This window comes from Lemur catta, chromosome 23, assembly GCF_020740605.2.
Source record: "Lemur catta isolate mLemCat1 chromosome 23, mLemCat1.pri, whole genome shotgun sequence".
Taxonomy (NCBI): Eukaryota; Metazoa; Chordata; class Mammalia; order Primates; family Lemuridae; genus Lemur; species Lemur catta.
Window position 1 is genome coordinate 19,120,428 of NC_059150.1, and position 15,139 is coordinate 19,135,566.

At 55.4% G+C, this 15,139-nt stretch overlaps 1 protein-coding gene across 1 annotated transcript in view; it reads right to left on the minus strand.

The window, feature by feature from the left end:
* NMNAT2 (nicotinamide nucleotide adenylyltransferase 2) overlaps positions 1-15,139 on the minus strand; it is a 140,864-nt gene that overhangs the window by 21,914 nt on the left and 103,811 nt on the right. The window contains exons 2-8 of the mRNA XM_045536372.1: positions 13,791-13,879; positions 12,894-12,961; positions 10,467-10,545; positions 7,077-7,206; positions 5,986-6,066; positions 4,497-4,541; positions 214-290 (exon numbers count right to left, since the gene is read on the minus strand). Of these exons, the coding sequence (XP_045392328.1) occupies positions 214-290; positions 4,497-4,541; positions 5,986-6,066; positions 7,077-7,206; positions 10,467-10,545; positions 12,894-12,961; positions 13,791-13,879 (569 nt within the window). The remainder of the gene's footprint in view (positions 1-213; positions 291-4,496; positions 4,542-5,985; positions 6,067-7,076; positions 7,207-10,466; positions 10,546-12,893; positions 12,962-13,790; positions 13,880-15,139) is intronic.

The following is a 15,139-nucleotide window of genomic DNA, read 5'->3' on the forward strand; positions in this document are numbered from 1 at the left end:
TGCTTTGTTCCCAGGGGCTCTACGGGAGCAGGCTTGAGGAGCCAGTGCACAAACACAGCAGGAGAAGCAGCTTGGGGGTAGGTGAGAATTCCCTAGTGATGTGAATGGATCGCCCACCTAGGAACTCAGGGGAGGTGGAGGCTTAGGTTAGGGCACCCTTCCCAGCCTTCCCGGCCCCAGCTGCGAGCCGCACCAAACCTCCTTGCTACTCACATCCGCCTCGTTCCACAGCCCCGGGATGCAGAAGGACTCCAGCAGGTCACTGCCACACAGCAGCAAGATCCGCAGCTCTGATGGGGGGAGCAAAGTTTGCAAAGGGAGTAAGTGGAGAGTGGGAAGCATTCGACTCTCAGCCTTCTGCCCCTGGTGGACACAGAAGTCCTGCACCCTTGGAGCCGCGGGGCCCGTTCTCCCAGCCACCCCTGCGCCAGGGGGTACGCCGTGCAGAAACCTCTGCTCGCCTCCTTCTCTCCACCCCGTGGGAGGAATCACGCTTGCAGAGAGTGAACAGAGAGGGTGACCAACTGTCCTGGGTTGCCTGGGACAGGTCTTTCAGGGCTCAACCAGGACGGTTGGTCACCCTAACAGAGACCAAGCCAGCCACATGCCTTGTCTAAGGTCTAAGGGCCCCTCTCTTGCTCCCTACTGAGCTCAAGGGTGGGCAAAGTCTGGATTCTCTGCTGTTGTGCATCATCTGGGGCTTGTCTCCCCGGCATGGTAGGCAGAGTGGGGGGACCCTGAGTATACCCACGAGATAGCTGAGTTTATCAGACGCGCCCTCTACAAGGCCACTGTCCTCAGCAAAGGGCTTGAGAAGCGAGGGCCCCTCCCCATCCTGTCCTCTTCCTGGCACCCAGGCACACTTCCTGCTTGTCAGTTGTTTTTCTGCCCCCATTAAGCCCTCTCTGAATTATCCCAGGGAGGCCCATTGTCATTTAAAACAGGCACCAAACTGATTTGCTTATTAAAACTGAGCAATGGAGAAAAAAGAAGCCTGGGATTTGGAGCACCATGGGGAGAGTCTTCGCCCAGGATGTGACTCGGGGTGGTGTCCCTGTCTGGCTCCCAGGCACCCCAGTGGCAATCTCCTGCCCCGAGAGGCCTTGTGGGCATCTTATCTGAAACAGGGAGACAGCCCCTCACGGAGCTCACCACCAGCCTTCCAGAGACAGCGGCTGCCAAGGACCCTGAGCACGAGAGGTGTGAGAGAGGCTGCCGACAGCTCTGCCTGCCTCAGACCCCACAGCCCGGCACCTGACAGGGACTTTCAGATGGTGAACTGGCTCCTGCTGCGGAAGGAGGCTCCAGATGGTTCTGAGGCCGGTGCGAGGCTGCTACGTTGACAATGGGCAATGCCAGCGTCTCGTCGTCCCACGGTCTGGGCAGCCCCCCCACCCCAAGGAGCCCCACTGAAGGCTAGGATCTTATCTACTAAACATTCCTGCAGCCTCTCTTCCCTCCTCTCTCCCATACCATAGTCTGATGATCTGTTTATGTGCAGGGACCTTAATTTATCTTTACATCCCCAGGGTGTGGCAGAGTGACGGTCATACAGTAGGTGCTCAGACATGCTGGATGGGTGAGCCAACAGTCAAGCTGATAAGAGAGGCCCCTGCAGGCTGCCTGAGAGCCGTTAGGACAATCTGGGGGTGGCCCTGGTGGTCACCGTGGCCCCTGCTCTTACAGCATGGGGACACTGGGGGGAAATGCTTGCCCGAGTCTGGGGCACCCCCTCCCCCTGTCGTACCACCAGGTTGCTGGCCCGACTCCCCAGCCGTGAAGCTGGGCCAGGCGGGTAGGGCTGCGAGGAGCCAGACCGGGCCCACTCCTGGGATTCTGTGGGTCCCCATGCCCCCCTGAGTGCCCCCAGTGCTCTAGGCAGTTATCTGTGGAGAGGGCGAGGCTCCGTGACTCTGGCTGCTAAACGTTCAGAGAGGTTGTCACGTCCTCTTTGCTGGCCCTTAGCTTTCTCCACATCAGGGCTTCTCAGCTGAGGGCAGTTTTGCAATTGCCAGGGGACATCTGGTAATATCTGGAGACATTTGGGGTGTCAGGACCGAGGGGGAGATGGTATGCTGCTGGCATCTAGTGGGCAGAGGCGGGGAATGCTGCTAAGGACAGCCCCCGATGACACAGAATTGCCTGGTCCCCAATGTCAGCGGTGCCAAGGTTGAGAAACTCTGCTTAGAGCTACGAAGATGAATCTCTTTTCTATACTCAAGCCAGGGACTCACTTTCCCATTCAGGTATAATGTGGGACTTTTTTTTTTTAAAAAGCGAAAACACAGAAAGTCAAAGAGCGGAGTCTCCTCGCCTTGTCCCGCGGGACCAGCACCCAGGCCTTGGCCACAGACGGCGGCCGGGCCGGGCCCGCGGTCCCGCGAGCGGCCGCTGGGGGGCAGCAGGGATCCCTCTCGGCTTAGGGGACCTGCCGAGCCGTTTCCAGCCCCCCAGTCCTTGGCTCGGGGCAGCCCCAGGAACGTGGAAATGGGGTCACAGAGGCCAATGCAGCCAGGAGAAAACGGCTTTTCCTTCCTGTTTAGTGTGAAAGTGGATTCTAAAAAGGGGGACACGCGAGCCCCACGACCTCCCAGAGCGCCGGGGTCAGGACGCAGGGCAGCCCCCTTCCCCGCCTGGGCCCCTCTCTCCCCAGGGCGCCCTGGGCCTGGGCCTGCAGCCACAATCGGGCTCTCGCTCCGCACTCCCCTCCCAGGAATCCCGGCTATGTGCGGCCCTGGCCGGGCGGCCCGGCTCCCCCGGCTCCCCCTGCTCCCCCTGCGGCCGCCACCCGGACCACGCGGGCCGTGAATCCGTCTGGCAGCTGTGGCCACCCAGCTCCGTACCGCCACAGTCCCTTCCCGGCAGACCCTGGAGTCGCCTTCCCTCACAGTGACACGGGGGCTGGGGAGGTGGGCAGGCAGAGCCTGGGAGAAGCCAGAGGTGACAGGCCACCCCCAGCTCCACTTTCGGTCCTGTGGTGGCCTTCTAGCCACAACTGCCATGGAGTGAGAAGAGTGAGCAGGAGGGGGCCGACTGCTCCTGCCCCTACAAGGCTGCAGGTGACAACAGCAGTGCCCTGTGCAGCGTGGAGGCATTGCCCTCTGCAGCGTGGAGGCATTGCCCCCTGCAGGAGGGGACTCCCCCAGTCGGGGCGGGGATGGCCTGATACACCGCCCTGGGTGCTGGGAAGGCCAGGCCGCAGCCGAAGCTTGGCATAATAACTTCTCTGCGACAAGCCAGGAGAGAAGCATACACTGGAATACTGTTAAAATTCTAATGACGGTTCTGAGCTCTGCTGGTCAAGGAGAAACACCTGGGAACAATTTATCTAACTAAGCTATACTAACAATTTTTAGTAATGGTTGTATTTAACAACTGGTTCACAACTGTCCCGAAAATTTTACAAATGGTTCTAGCAAACTAGTATGAGCTGACTCCGGCACACCCCTGCTCCTCAGATCGGGGGGCAAGACCCAGAGACGCCCCTTGAAATGACGTCACATCTGCAGGGCCTGCTGGCAGAACCAGGTGCTCAGGACAACCCCAAGCCTGCCGGGATCGTGGCAGGAGGCCTGGCCTCTAGTCCCTAGACAGAGGAGCTCCAGGAGGGGGATGCTGGGAATATCTTTTCAGCTGGAGGTTTAAGATTAAGTGTAGGAGGAACACAGCCTGTGGCATGGCAAGAGTAACACCATCTTGAAGCAAAACCGCCCTAAGGACTGACGTTTGCCTCCTGCGTACCGAGGTGTTCCCACAGCAAGGTCAAGAAACAATGCCTATAGCATAGATCACCCCTCAGGAAGATGTTTATCGAACCTCCCCAGTGGTCATGAGTTTTGCAGAAAGTCTGAGCCATGACCAGCTGCACATGTCGTACCAAAAAAAGCTTGCCCTATAAAGAATCCTTTCTGGGGGGTGGGTGCAGGGATCCACCATCTTATAGCCACTGGAGACATGGCTTCTGCTTGTGAGTCCCTATATTAAATGTTTCTTTTTGAGAAACTGGATTTGTCAGCCTCTTCCTTCAGCCTCTCAGCCCCTTTGGCCTTTGGGGGTAGGTTTGCATAGACCTGCTCACTGTGGAATGTGGAGCGTGTCTCAGGGACACCAGTCTGCCTCTCATCCTAGGGATCCAAGCATTCCTGTTGTCACTGATCCTTCTTATCCCCTGGGACCTATGCCAGTTGCAGCTCTATTCTGGTATCTCTCTGCCCTTTCCCCAGCTTCAGACGCTTGGGTCTCCCACTTGTGTCTCTCATCCATTTTGGAACCCTGAAAAGATTTCAATTTTCTGATTTGCCTCTCCGCTCGCTTCTAGGGTTGTCAGCTCCTTCCCACCCTGACAGCAGTGTGACCGCCCTCCGCCCTCGCTGGCTCCCTCTGAGTAGACACCGCTGCAAACCGCAGCCCAGGGTTTTCCAGCCTCTCCCCTCCCCCGTGTCGCCTGTGTTGGAGGCAAGGGCTCCAAATGTCCCCGCTTTCGCAGTCCCACTCACCGATCTCCTCGTACCGCATCACCGTGCCCAGATTGGCATTCTCATCTGAGGAGGAAAGAGAGAAGGCAGGAGCATTAGGGAGCTGGCTTCCTGGCACCCAACGCGAGGTCTGCCTGGGGGCCTCCTCGGTGGGAGTGGTTGGGATGGGGTGGGGAGGGTGGCCGTGGGGGACTGCGTGCCTCCTGCACAGGTGACATCTGAAGAGAGTGAACGGAGAGCACAGTTCAGCATTAAATGGCGAGGGAGCATCTTTTCCTGCTCCAGGAGCAGGACGTCACGTTTCTGGGACTTTCAGAATTAGACAGCCTCGCTGGGGAACCGATGAGGAACACATGCACACTCATGCTGAGTGCCTTCTGTTTCTCTGTCTCAGGGAGGCTGCCCGCAAGAGCAACATCCTCAACGCCTGGGGAGATGGCTTCTGGAGTCAGGGGAGGTGGCCCTCTCTCCTTAGGGGTTACCTGGTTTAAACAACAAGCAAAACTGGGGATGCTGAGATTTTTCACGTGGCAGGATGTAGCAAGAGCCGACAGTAAGATGTGAAAGGCAGAGCTTTGGACCTGCTCTTAAGTGTGCGGTACCTACATGGGGGTGCACAGACGTGTGCTCACACCCCAAACCACGGAGATGCTGTCTAGTCCCCTGCCTCTCTCCTCCTCAACCCCTCTCAGTGCCTTTCCAGGATGCCTGAAATCGGAAATCTCAGAAATGGCAGAAGTCATTTGTCCAAAGAGTAAAAGGAGTGAGGTCTAGGCCTTCAGCTCTTGGACTGACTTTGGGGTTTGTAGGAGAATGTACCCCAGGGACTCTGATATTCTCATCCATGCTGAGTCCTGGGGGAGCAGCCAAGAACCGAGGGAATGGAGGCAAGGGCACTGCCTCTGGGCCGGAGCACAAACACCACTGGAGCTGGGCAAGGGCAGGGAGGGCTACGGGCACAGCCTGGGGAGGGGAGACAAAGCAGGAGGTCTCATGTCTGGCATTGTAGGCCTGGTGACACTCCTGTTTCCCTCTGGTCTCAATCACTGCTCTGTATGTGGTCATGCCATAATAGGTTGTCCTAGTCCATTTGGGAGGCCATAACAAAATGTCACAGACTGGGTGACTCATAAACAACAGAAACGTATCTCTCACGGTTCTGGAGGCTGGAAGTCCAAGATCAAGGCACTGGCGGATTTGGTGTCTGGTGAGGGCCTGTTTCCTGGTTCGTGATGGCTCCTTCCAGCTGTGGAGGGGACTGGCTACCTCCCTGAGGTCCCTTTTACAAGGGGTCTAATCCCATTCAGGGGGGCTCCACCCTCGTGACCAAGGCCCCTCCTTTTTAAAGGCCCCATCTCCTCACACGTTCACCTTGGGCATTAGGATTTGAACATATGAATTGTGGGCACAAACATTTAGACCATAGCCCGGGGCTTGGGGGTCTTTGCTGAATGAACGAAGGGAGGAGGGAAAGAAGAGAGGCAGGACTGGGGAAGGGCCGCTCCCTTACCCACGAAGGTGAAGCGCTCCACGGGCGGGCGCACACAGCAGATCCGGCTGAGGCTTTCTCCCACCTTGCCCAGGATCTTGGCTGTGGGAGAGAGCAAAACAGACAGGGACAGAGGGAGAGAACCACGCACAACTTACACGCAGCCCGGCACCGGGGCCGCCGTAAACAACAGGGTGCACTGGGCGGGCAGGGGCTGGGGAGTGGGAGGCAGAGGAGGGTGGAGAGAAAGAACAGAAATATGACAGCAAAGATTCCTCCTTCTCACTCGCAGTCCAAGGCACGAGTATCGTGAGCCACAGACTGGAATCCGTTTTCTGGTCATGTTTATTACATTGTTGAAAAAAATTGGAAAATATAGAAGAGGGAAATATAAAGAGGAAAATAAAAAAGCAACCATTATCCCAACCCTAGAGGTAACCACTGCTAACATAGTGGTATATCACTTATTTTCTTTCATTTTTTTAGCTGGGTATTGTGCAGGTATGTTTTCTATTTGTAAATGGGAATATAACATCTTATATCACAACATTACTGCGTTAAATAAGGACACAGGTAAAGCGTTGAGCATAACCAGGCACATCGTCCTAGGTGTTGGGTGGGTGTTGGTGGCCCCTGTTCTCTGTCACTGTGGAGGTGGCTAAGGGTGTGGGAATTCTGGGTACAGCCTGCAAGGGTGTAGGCCCTGCCATTCCTCACGGTGAGACCTTGGGCAAGATCCTCAATCTCCCTGGAAGAGGCAGAGAAAAACGCTCTACTTTGTATATTTAATTCCCAATTAAGGCAATATTGTATTTATATTTGAATACAGGAGAAGAGTGCACACTGCCCCCCACTTGTCTGCCTCTCCCCACCCCTCTCTCTTTCTCTCACTGCGATTGCAGCTACGTTGCTCTGATTGCTCTGTATTAAGGGTTATCCAGGTATGATCCCCGGACCAGCAGCATCAGCATCTCTTTATTAAAAATGCAAATCCTCGTCACCCTCCCAGACCTACTGAATCAAATTCCAGGGTGGGTCCCAGCAATCAATATTTAAACAAGCCCTCCAGATGATTCTGAAGTTTGAGAACCACTGTGTCAGCGTCCCCCTACCTGCAGTGGGCTTGGTGGGCATGTTGTTGTTGTTCTGGTAGATGGGCTGGGGGGTCTCATGCTGTGGCTGTCCAATCACAGGTGTCATGGAAGGTGTGTTGACATTGGAGAGGATGCAGCCAGTCACCCTCTAGGGAGAGAGAGAAGTCCTAAGTCAGTGTCATTAGTGAAGTGACTTTGCAAAGCGGTTCCCGTTTTTCTCTAGGCTTGTCCATCATAGTGAGGCCACCTTGAGCTGAGGTGGGTTTTAGACCCAGCTGCACCACGTGGTCAGCAGGCTGGCAGGAGACACAGTAGCTCAAGCGTGGAACGTGGTGCTACACTGGGTCCTGAGTCTGAATTCAGGCTCGGCCTCCTTCTAGCTATGTGACCTCAGAGAGTCATTTAATCTCTTCTGAACTTCAACTCACGAGCCTAACGATATGCCTGCCTTTTCAATCGTGTTAGATTGCACAAGTGAGCGTATGCCAAGTGCCTACAGAGCTCCCGACGCACGACAGGAACGTAGCAAACAGCAGCCAATGTTGCAACCTTCTGTGTAACAGGAATCTCTACCCTCCCTGCCCGGTTCATGGGGCTCAAATGAGATCATGTCTGCAAAAGGGCTCGTAAGCTCGGGAAAGGTCATGCACACACAGGGCTCTACCACCACCTGCGGCCCCTTCGGGCCAGAGATGTCAGTAACGCAGCCAAGCAAGACAGCAGGATGCGTCTGCGCTGCAGGAAGGGGGCTGGGTGGGCTCTGGGCGCCCCCTCGCCTGCTCAGTGTGAACACACATTCCAGAGCCAAAGGGAAATTCTGTGTGTATTACCCATTGTCCCACGTTATCTGCCCGGGTGCTTCTCTCCAGGGCTGCAGAAAACACAGCGCTGATAAGGCCGCATTCCTCCTGGCTGACCCAGAGGCAACCCCACTCGCAGGGAGAGAGGGAGAGTGGGGACTGGGCCACAGAGAAACAAAGGACGAGTTTCCAGCCTGCTTATTCAATGTTCCTTTCCCGAAAGCCAGCGTCTCGGGAGCGCTGGGGCAGTACCCACCACCCCCTCCTGCCCCTACTCTTTCTGGATTAGGGTCTTGCTCAGAGGACCCCCAACCCCAGGGCTAGGGTGACCCTCTGGGCACCTCTTCCACAGACAACCCTGTGAGCAGAACAGCAGGGAGTTCTTCTGAGCCCTTGCAGGGCAGGCGTTTGTCCTGTGGGATCAGCTGTCACTTTTGTAATGTTCCTGGTGGGAGGGGGGCACAGCTGGGAGCCACTGGGACGGGCACCGTGGGACCTTCTCAGCCTGCTTTGTGGGCCTCTCTGCCCGGCTGCAGCTGCTGGGGTGGAAGGGGTGGTCTGACTCCTTTATTTCCCCACCAGAAAAGAAAACACCACATTCCCCTTCAATGACTGGGCAGTAGCTGAAGAATTTCTTCCCCTTGCTGCCTTGTAAGTCCCGTTCCACTTGCGTGCGCTGTCCCAGAGGAGAAAACGGCCGGCTGCACACCCGCTCCTGCCCTCGTCGGGTCCCCACAGGCTCCCGTCTTCTCAGAGGCCTTTCCCTACATTGCCCTGAGTCCCCTGTTAAGTCACATGTCTGTCTCTCTGGCAGGGCTGCCCTCCAGGCCAGGAACGCTGGCCTCACGCTAGCACTGGGAGGGCTGGGAGTTACTAGGAAGCAGCTCCGAGCTCTCTCCAAGGCAGGGGCCGTCTGCGACCTACATTCTCCGCCAGCCTCTGCCCATCACTGCAACAGCTGGGGCTCCCTCTGGGCTTTGCCGGCCCAGACTCATGCCCAGGGCACGAGTGACAGAGGAAGAGCTCGGGGAGCCCAGACATTTAGACAGCAAACAACGGCTGGGCTTTATGGCCAGTACAGCCAGTGCTCGGGGATGCCTGCAGGGTTCAGGTTCCTCCTTTCCACCATGGAGCCTGAGGCTTCTGTGTGACTACAAGGAGCACAGGCCCCCAGGTGACCCCCCAGGTGAACCCCCAGGTGAGGTGACATGTAGCCTGAGAAATAAACCTGTGTGAAGCCACTGAAACTTGGGGGATGCTTGTTCCACAGCATGTCCTGGCCTATGCTGACTGGTACACCCTTCTACAGTAAGATGGCGTTGCGGCTGTCGTGAAGGCCAGCACAGGGGAGCAAGTCAGTGTGACCCCATGGCAGGGTCCTTTCAGGGGGACCAGGAGAGTCAGGATGTGTAAGAAGCGTTCTGAAAGCCAAGAGAAGGGAAATGTTTTCTTCAATTCCACAGGGGAAAAACTTAACAGATTAAGTCTGGCAACAGCCAGCTGGTCCCTTCTCCCTCCCTTGCCCTTGACGCCCCAGGAGGGTCTGGAGCCTGAAGTTCCACATCTGTCAAAGTGAAGCCCGGCTGCGTGGCTGGTGGAGCATGGGGTGGCCGGGGGCTGCTCCCCAAGGACATCATGACGGGCCCCCAACAGCAAGGACACAGACAGGGTGGAGGGTCTCCCTGCGCACAGCAACGCCGGGCTGGTTGGCACCGGGGGCTGGGGAGGGCTCCGCAGCAGCCGGGGTGAGCAGGACTCACTGCTGTCTTGGGCCGTCAGGCTTGTTGCCGTTGGTGGCTCTGCTTTCCGCCCTGTCACTGCGGGAGCCGATGGCTGGTATTGATCTGGGGAGGGCAGAGCTCTGCACGCTCTGGCAGTGCTGCTGGCTGGCGCGGGGCCTGTCACAACCTGGCAAACTGCCCTGGAGTGTCGGCAGCCGCCGCAGGCCCCGGCTCCAGTGGGGAGTCCAGGTGTTCTCCCCACCTGTGTCACGAGGCCCTCACATGTGTCCTCAGGTACGTGGGCTCCTCCTCTCTACCCAACAACACAACAGGGCTCTGCCCACCCTCTGCCTGTGGGGCTCTGGTGAGGAGCGATGAGTGGGAATGAGGGTGCGGTGACTGGCGGGTGTGAAGTGCCCCAGCCACAGCTGCAGCAGCCTGTCCTGGAGTTAGGGGACCAGGGGGTCCCCAACAGGTGGGGCAGGGGGCCTGGCTGCTTGTGCCCCCTCCGAGTGCTCCTCCCTTTTCCTGCCTTTCTTTTCCCCGTCTCTACTTCACACTTCTAAAGTCCTACAGCTGTGCTCTCCTTCATCCCACCTTGAACTTGCTCCCAGTGGGGAAAGCTGTCTGAGTCGCACCCAGCAGCTGCGCCCTCAGGGGAAGCCAGGTTCGAGGGTGGGAGGTGGGGGCAGCTCCAGCTCCCTAATTCACGGCCCTCCTTCGTGCCGTTCGTGGGCTGGTCTCTCCCACAGCTGGCAGAGAAAGAGCAGGCCGGGCCGGGGCGCAAGGCCAGAGCACCCTCTCCCCGCCCTGCCCCGCTTCTGGGGGCGCGGCCCCTCCCCTGCACCCTAGTGGTTCACTCACCCCTCGGCCGCGGCCCCGCTCACCTTCATGAGGTCCCGATGGTGTTCCAACACGCTGCAGGTCGTCTGCCAGGTGTCCTGGTAGCACTCCCAGGGGTCCACCCTAACATCATCAGAGAGAAGTTTCCCTTGGTTTCCATTCCCACGCTCCTTCCTTACCATCTCCTGTATACGACCGTAGCCCAGGGAGCCTGGCAGATCTGGCCATACCCCGAGCTTAGATCATGAATCAGATAAACCCTGGGCACGGAACACTTTTCTGACACTCAGTCTCCTCCTCTTTGAAACGAGAGGAGCGTGGCAGGTGCTGATGAGGACAGACGCTGGTGCCAGTCCGCCTGGGTTTAACCCCAGCCTCAGCGCTTTCCAGGGGATGACTCTGGGAAAGTTACATGATCTCTCAGTGCCTCAGTTCCCCATCTGCAAAATGTGAACAGCAGCAGTAACTAACTTACGGTTCTGTTAGAAAGGCTCAGTAGGTTTTACACATACAGTGATTAGGACAGTGTCTTGCTCTTATTCTTACCAGCAAATAGAAATTCTCCTCTGGGCACTCTAGGATTGCGACAAGGATTAAATGAGCCGGGACCTCATGGAGTGGTGGCTGCGTTTGTCCCTGCCAGGCTGCAAGCCCTGGAGAGTCAGCCCTGGCTGCCTCCCTGTGCACGGGGTGCCCTGTGGGCGTGGCGGCCAGGCGTGCAGACCAGCAGGCGCGGACCCACGGACCGGCCAGGCCCCCCACCGCACACCCGGTCTGAAAGTGAGCAAGGACCCAGCCCCAGACTGATGCAGCACTTGGGCTTAATTGCCATTTAATGAGCCACTAAATCGGGATATTTCTCAAACCTTTTGTTAGCAGTCAAGCATTCCCTATCTACTCCCCACCCTAGACACACACACACACACACACACACACACACACACACACACACACACACACACAGACACCCCTAAGGTTCCCAGAGAAGAGATCTCACTTGCTGAAAACCCTTAGAGAGTCAGCTTGCCCTGAGCCGGCTCCTCCCAAATCCCTGACCACCCCCGTCCCCGCCCCAGGTGTGCACATGTCCCTAGAGATGGACAAACACTTCCTGGCCAAACCAGACCTCTGTGTTGGGGGCCCGGCCACAGCCTACCCAATCTCTGCTGCGAGCTCTTAGACATCCCCAGTGATCTCAGTTCTGGGAATTATGATTTTCCAAGTGCCCAGAACAGCCTGGGGCAGGTGGTGGGCACTCAGTAAATATTTGTTGAATGAATGAGGGAATTATTCTAGAATCTTCTAAGCACATCCAAGCAGTAACAGCCTCCTGCCCAGTGATTTCCCCACTGGACCCCACTTTCCCCAGGCGACCAGGAGTTACAACATTAAGTGGCCTCGTTTTCATCCTGACTCACCCACCCACATAGCGTTGCTCAAACCCCTCGCCTTCTCCGGGCCTGCTTCTCACCTAAGAAAAAGCGGCCGTCTCCCTACCTGACCCTAACCTTTGTCTCGAGCAGGATGAGAGAGTCTGCAAAGGGCATGTGCTTCTCACACACATCACTGCACACAGGTGGCACGGATCCCTGTTTAATTACCATCGTCCCCTCCCTTCCTGCTCCCTTCCCTGCCTCTTCGTGGCCTGACTCTCTGCGTCCCTCACTCTGAAGTCGTCTTCCCATCACTTCTCCCCTTCCATGGAAGCCTCTAGGTGCTGCTTATTTTTCCACGGGGAGAAATTACAGCACAAATGGTGTGCCATTATTTTTTCAAAACATCATCTTCTAATGCAAATTATAATGGTAGGAACTTTGGGGAGCATAATTAGCATAATTGGCGGAAGCTTGCTTTAATTACACTGCAAGCTCAGCTGATGGTGGGGATGGGGGAGCTGCCATCGTAGCTGTACTTTCTGACCAGAAATGCAGTGAGCAGGAGAGGGACCCACTGGGTAGGACTTTGGCTGCCACAAAGGGTAGGGCTTGCAGGCCCCACGCTGCACCGCTGTCCGGAGTCCGTGTGGGGCACTTAGAGAGCCTGAGTTTGGGGAACATAAAATTGCTGAGGCCAGGGGACATTCCTGAAAGGTAGTGAAGGTTAATGGACGTTAGTGGGAATGAGAGTGGGAGGTATTTTGGATTTTCTGGCCATGCCTCATCCCAAACCCAGCGATGTTTCTGGAAGCTCTAAGGCACTCCAGGACCCAGAGGTGCCAAAGCAGATGAAACACTTAAAGCTCCTCCTTTAGTTTCATGGGCCCCATAGCTTGGTTCAAAAATAATCAGTTGGGCCAGCCCTGGAGGTCTCCCTAATTATTGCCCGCACTGGGTGAGCATTCCCCCCCAAACTTTTCAGGATCCAAATCACTGTTGGGACTCTTCCTCAGCCCCCCACCTCTCTAACCCCCCACCCCCACTGCCCCATGAGTCCAGGACCCTCTGCCCCTGGCATCACCAGGCCAGCCCTACCTGATCCAGTCGGAATTCTGGACCGCCAGCTGACACATGATGAGACGGTGCCGGCTCGACACCAGGCCCTGGGGAGTGACAGAGCAATCATTGGGAGACTCCCTCTGTTCCCCACAGCGCCCCAGAACACCATCCCAAGCCAGCCCAGAATAAAAGTGCAGCCATTTTTCGGTGGTGAGAGGGAATGAGGGATGTGACCCCTTCGCTTGTCCATCTGCCACACAGACAGAGTGGAGTGGCAGAGGGAAGGCAAAGGAATGGAGGGTGTGTGGCATATACCACCCGACCAGGGCCGACAGATGAGCCTCCATCTACAAAGCAGCCCCGTGTGCCCTGCACAGAGATGAGACTTAACTCAGCAAATGTTGCCTTGTCTTATGGCTCAGTCTGGCTGTTTAGGTGACTTCCCCGGGGGCCCACCAACTTGCATCTGTGGGAGAAAGGGGGGATATCTGGTAGAACTCCTAGATTTCCTGGGACGTGTGGCGGGGAGGGAGGGGCAGGGAAATGAATTTTAAATTAGATTAGAAGAGGCATAAGCCATTTTCTCCTAAAATCCCCAGAAAGACTTGCTCAGTGCAGCTCAACCCATAGGCAGCTGCCAATTTGGCATCCATCGTGCCAAGTCAGATCAAGCGGGTGCACCTGCTCCTCCGCTGATGAGTCCAGACCAGCCTGGCGCTGTGGGCAGTGGGGCCTCCCAGGTGCTGCTCCGACTGACACCCGCCCACCCAGGTCCCACTGTGGTCCTGAGATGGGAGGCGGGACGACAGCTGCTCAGGGGCATTTTGTGTTTCCAGGAATCTTAGCAGAGCGGGCAGTGGGGCAGTTTTGCGCTGGAGGAGCTGTCAGGCCAGGGAGGGGGGAAGGAGGAGAGGGGCAAAGGAAGGAACCCACCTGTTTTCCGTAGGAGTCGTGGACAGGGGAGACAATCCCGCCAATCACAATAAACCTTCCGGTCTTGTGCAGATAATCTCTGGCTCTTTCTAATGAGGAGAAGAAACCCACACATCATAAAGAGGAAAAGTGTGGATTAGAGGTGATAATTGAAATCAATATGTTCAGCTCTGTAATGCTGAGGTTTATTTCCCATCTTTCTTGCCATTTAAATAGAAAGTGTCAACTTTCAAAGCAAACATTGGTGATTCAAAAGGCTGAGGAACCAGATTTCAGCACAAAAGGATTTAGAACTCTCGGGGATTAATCCTGTTTTAAAGGTCCTCCGTGGGTCCCTTCTGTAGCTCAGAGGGGTTTAAAACAAGCACCTCATTAGCAACCATTAGAGGTACAGACTGGAATTTACCCCTATTGTCAAAGTGGAGGAATGTTTTCTTTTTAAAAAAGCCTCCTTATAATATGAAAGATGTGCTGATTGCTTCCCCTAATTATTCAGGAGAGAAAAAACACCCAAACAAATTTAAAGGGCTTTGCACGTGATTATGGACAATTGGCAATCAACACAGAAGACCACCACCATTACAGCTGGTTGAGAAAAAAGTTTGACTAGAGAAAAACCTTTTTTCCCTTTGGAAGAAAAGCGATGTTGCTTTTCCAAATAAAATGTATCAGACAAGCCCAATTTCATTTTTGTGATAAAGTTCAGCAAACTCGGAAGGGGCTGAAAAGTCTACTTCTATCTACTTCCTAAAGCAGGTGTGGGGAACCTGCGGCCTTAAGGCCACATGTGACCTTCTAGGTCCTTAAGTTCGGCCTTTTGATTGAACCCAGATTTTACAGGACAAATCCTTTTATTTTTTTATTTTTTATTTTTTTTTGAGACACAGTCTCACTCTGTTGACAGGGCTAGAGTGCTGTGGCATCAGCCTAGCTCACAGCAACCTCAAACTCCTGGGCTTAAGTGATCCTCCTGCCTCAGCCTCCCGAGTAGCTGGGACTACAGGCGTTCGCCACCTCGCACGGCTAATTTTTTTTTTCTATTTTTAGTCGCCCAGCTAATTTCTTTCTATTTTTAGTAATGACAGGGTCTTGCTCTTGCTGAGGCTGGTCTCGAACTCCTGACCTCAAGCAATCCTCCTGCCTCAGCCTCCCAGAATGCTAGGATTACAGGCGTGAGCCACCACGCCCTGCCAGTAGATGAATTTTAAGTCATTGTTTGATGCTAAGAAAGATCCAACTGAAATGCAAAAAAATGCAGTGGAATATCCACACCTTCGGGCAACATGCCTAAAAAATGCTTTCTTGCTTTTCAACCACTTATTGCTGCGAATCTACATTCTCCTACCTAA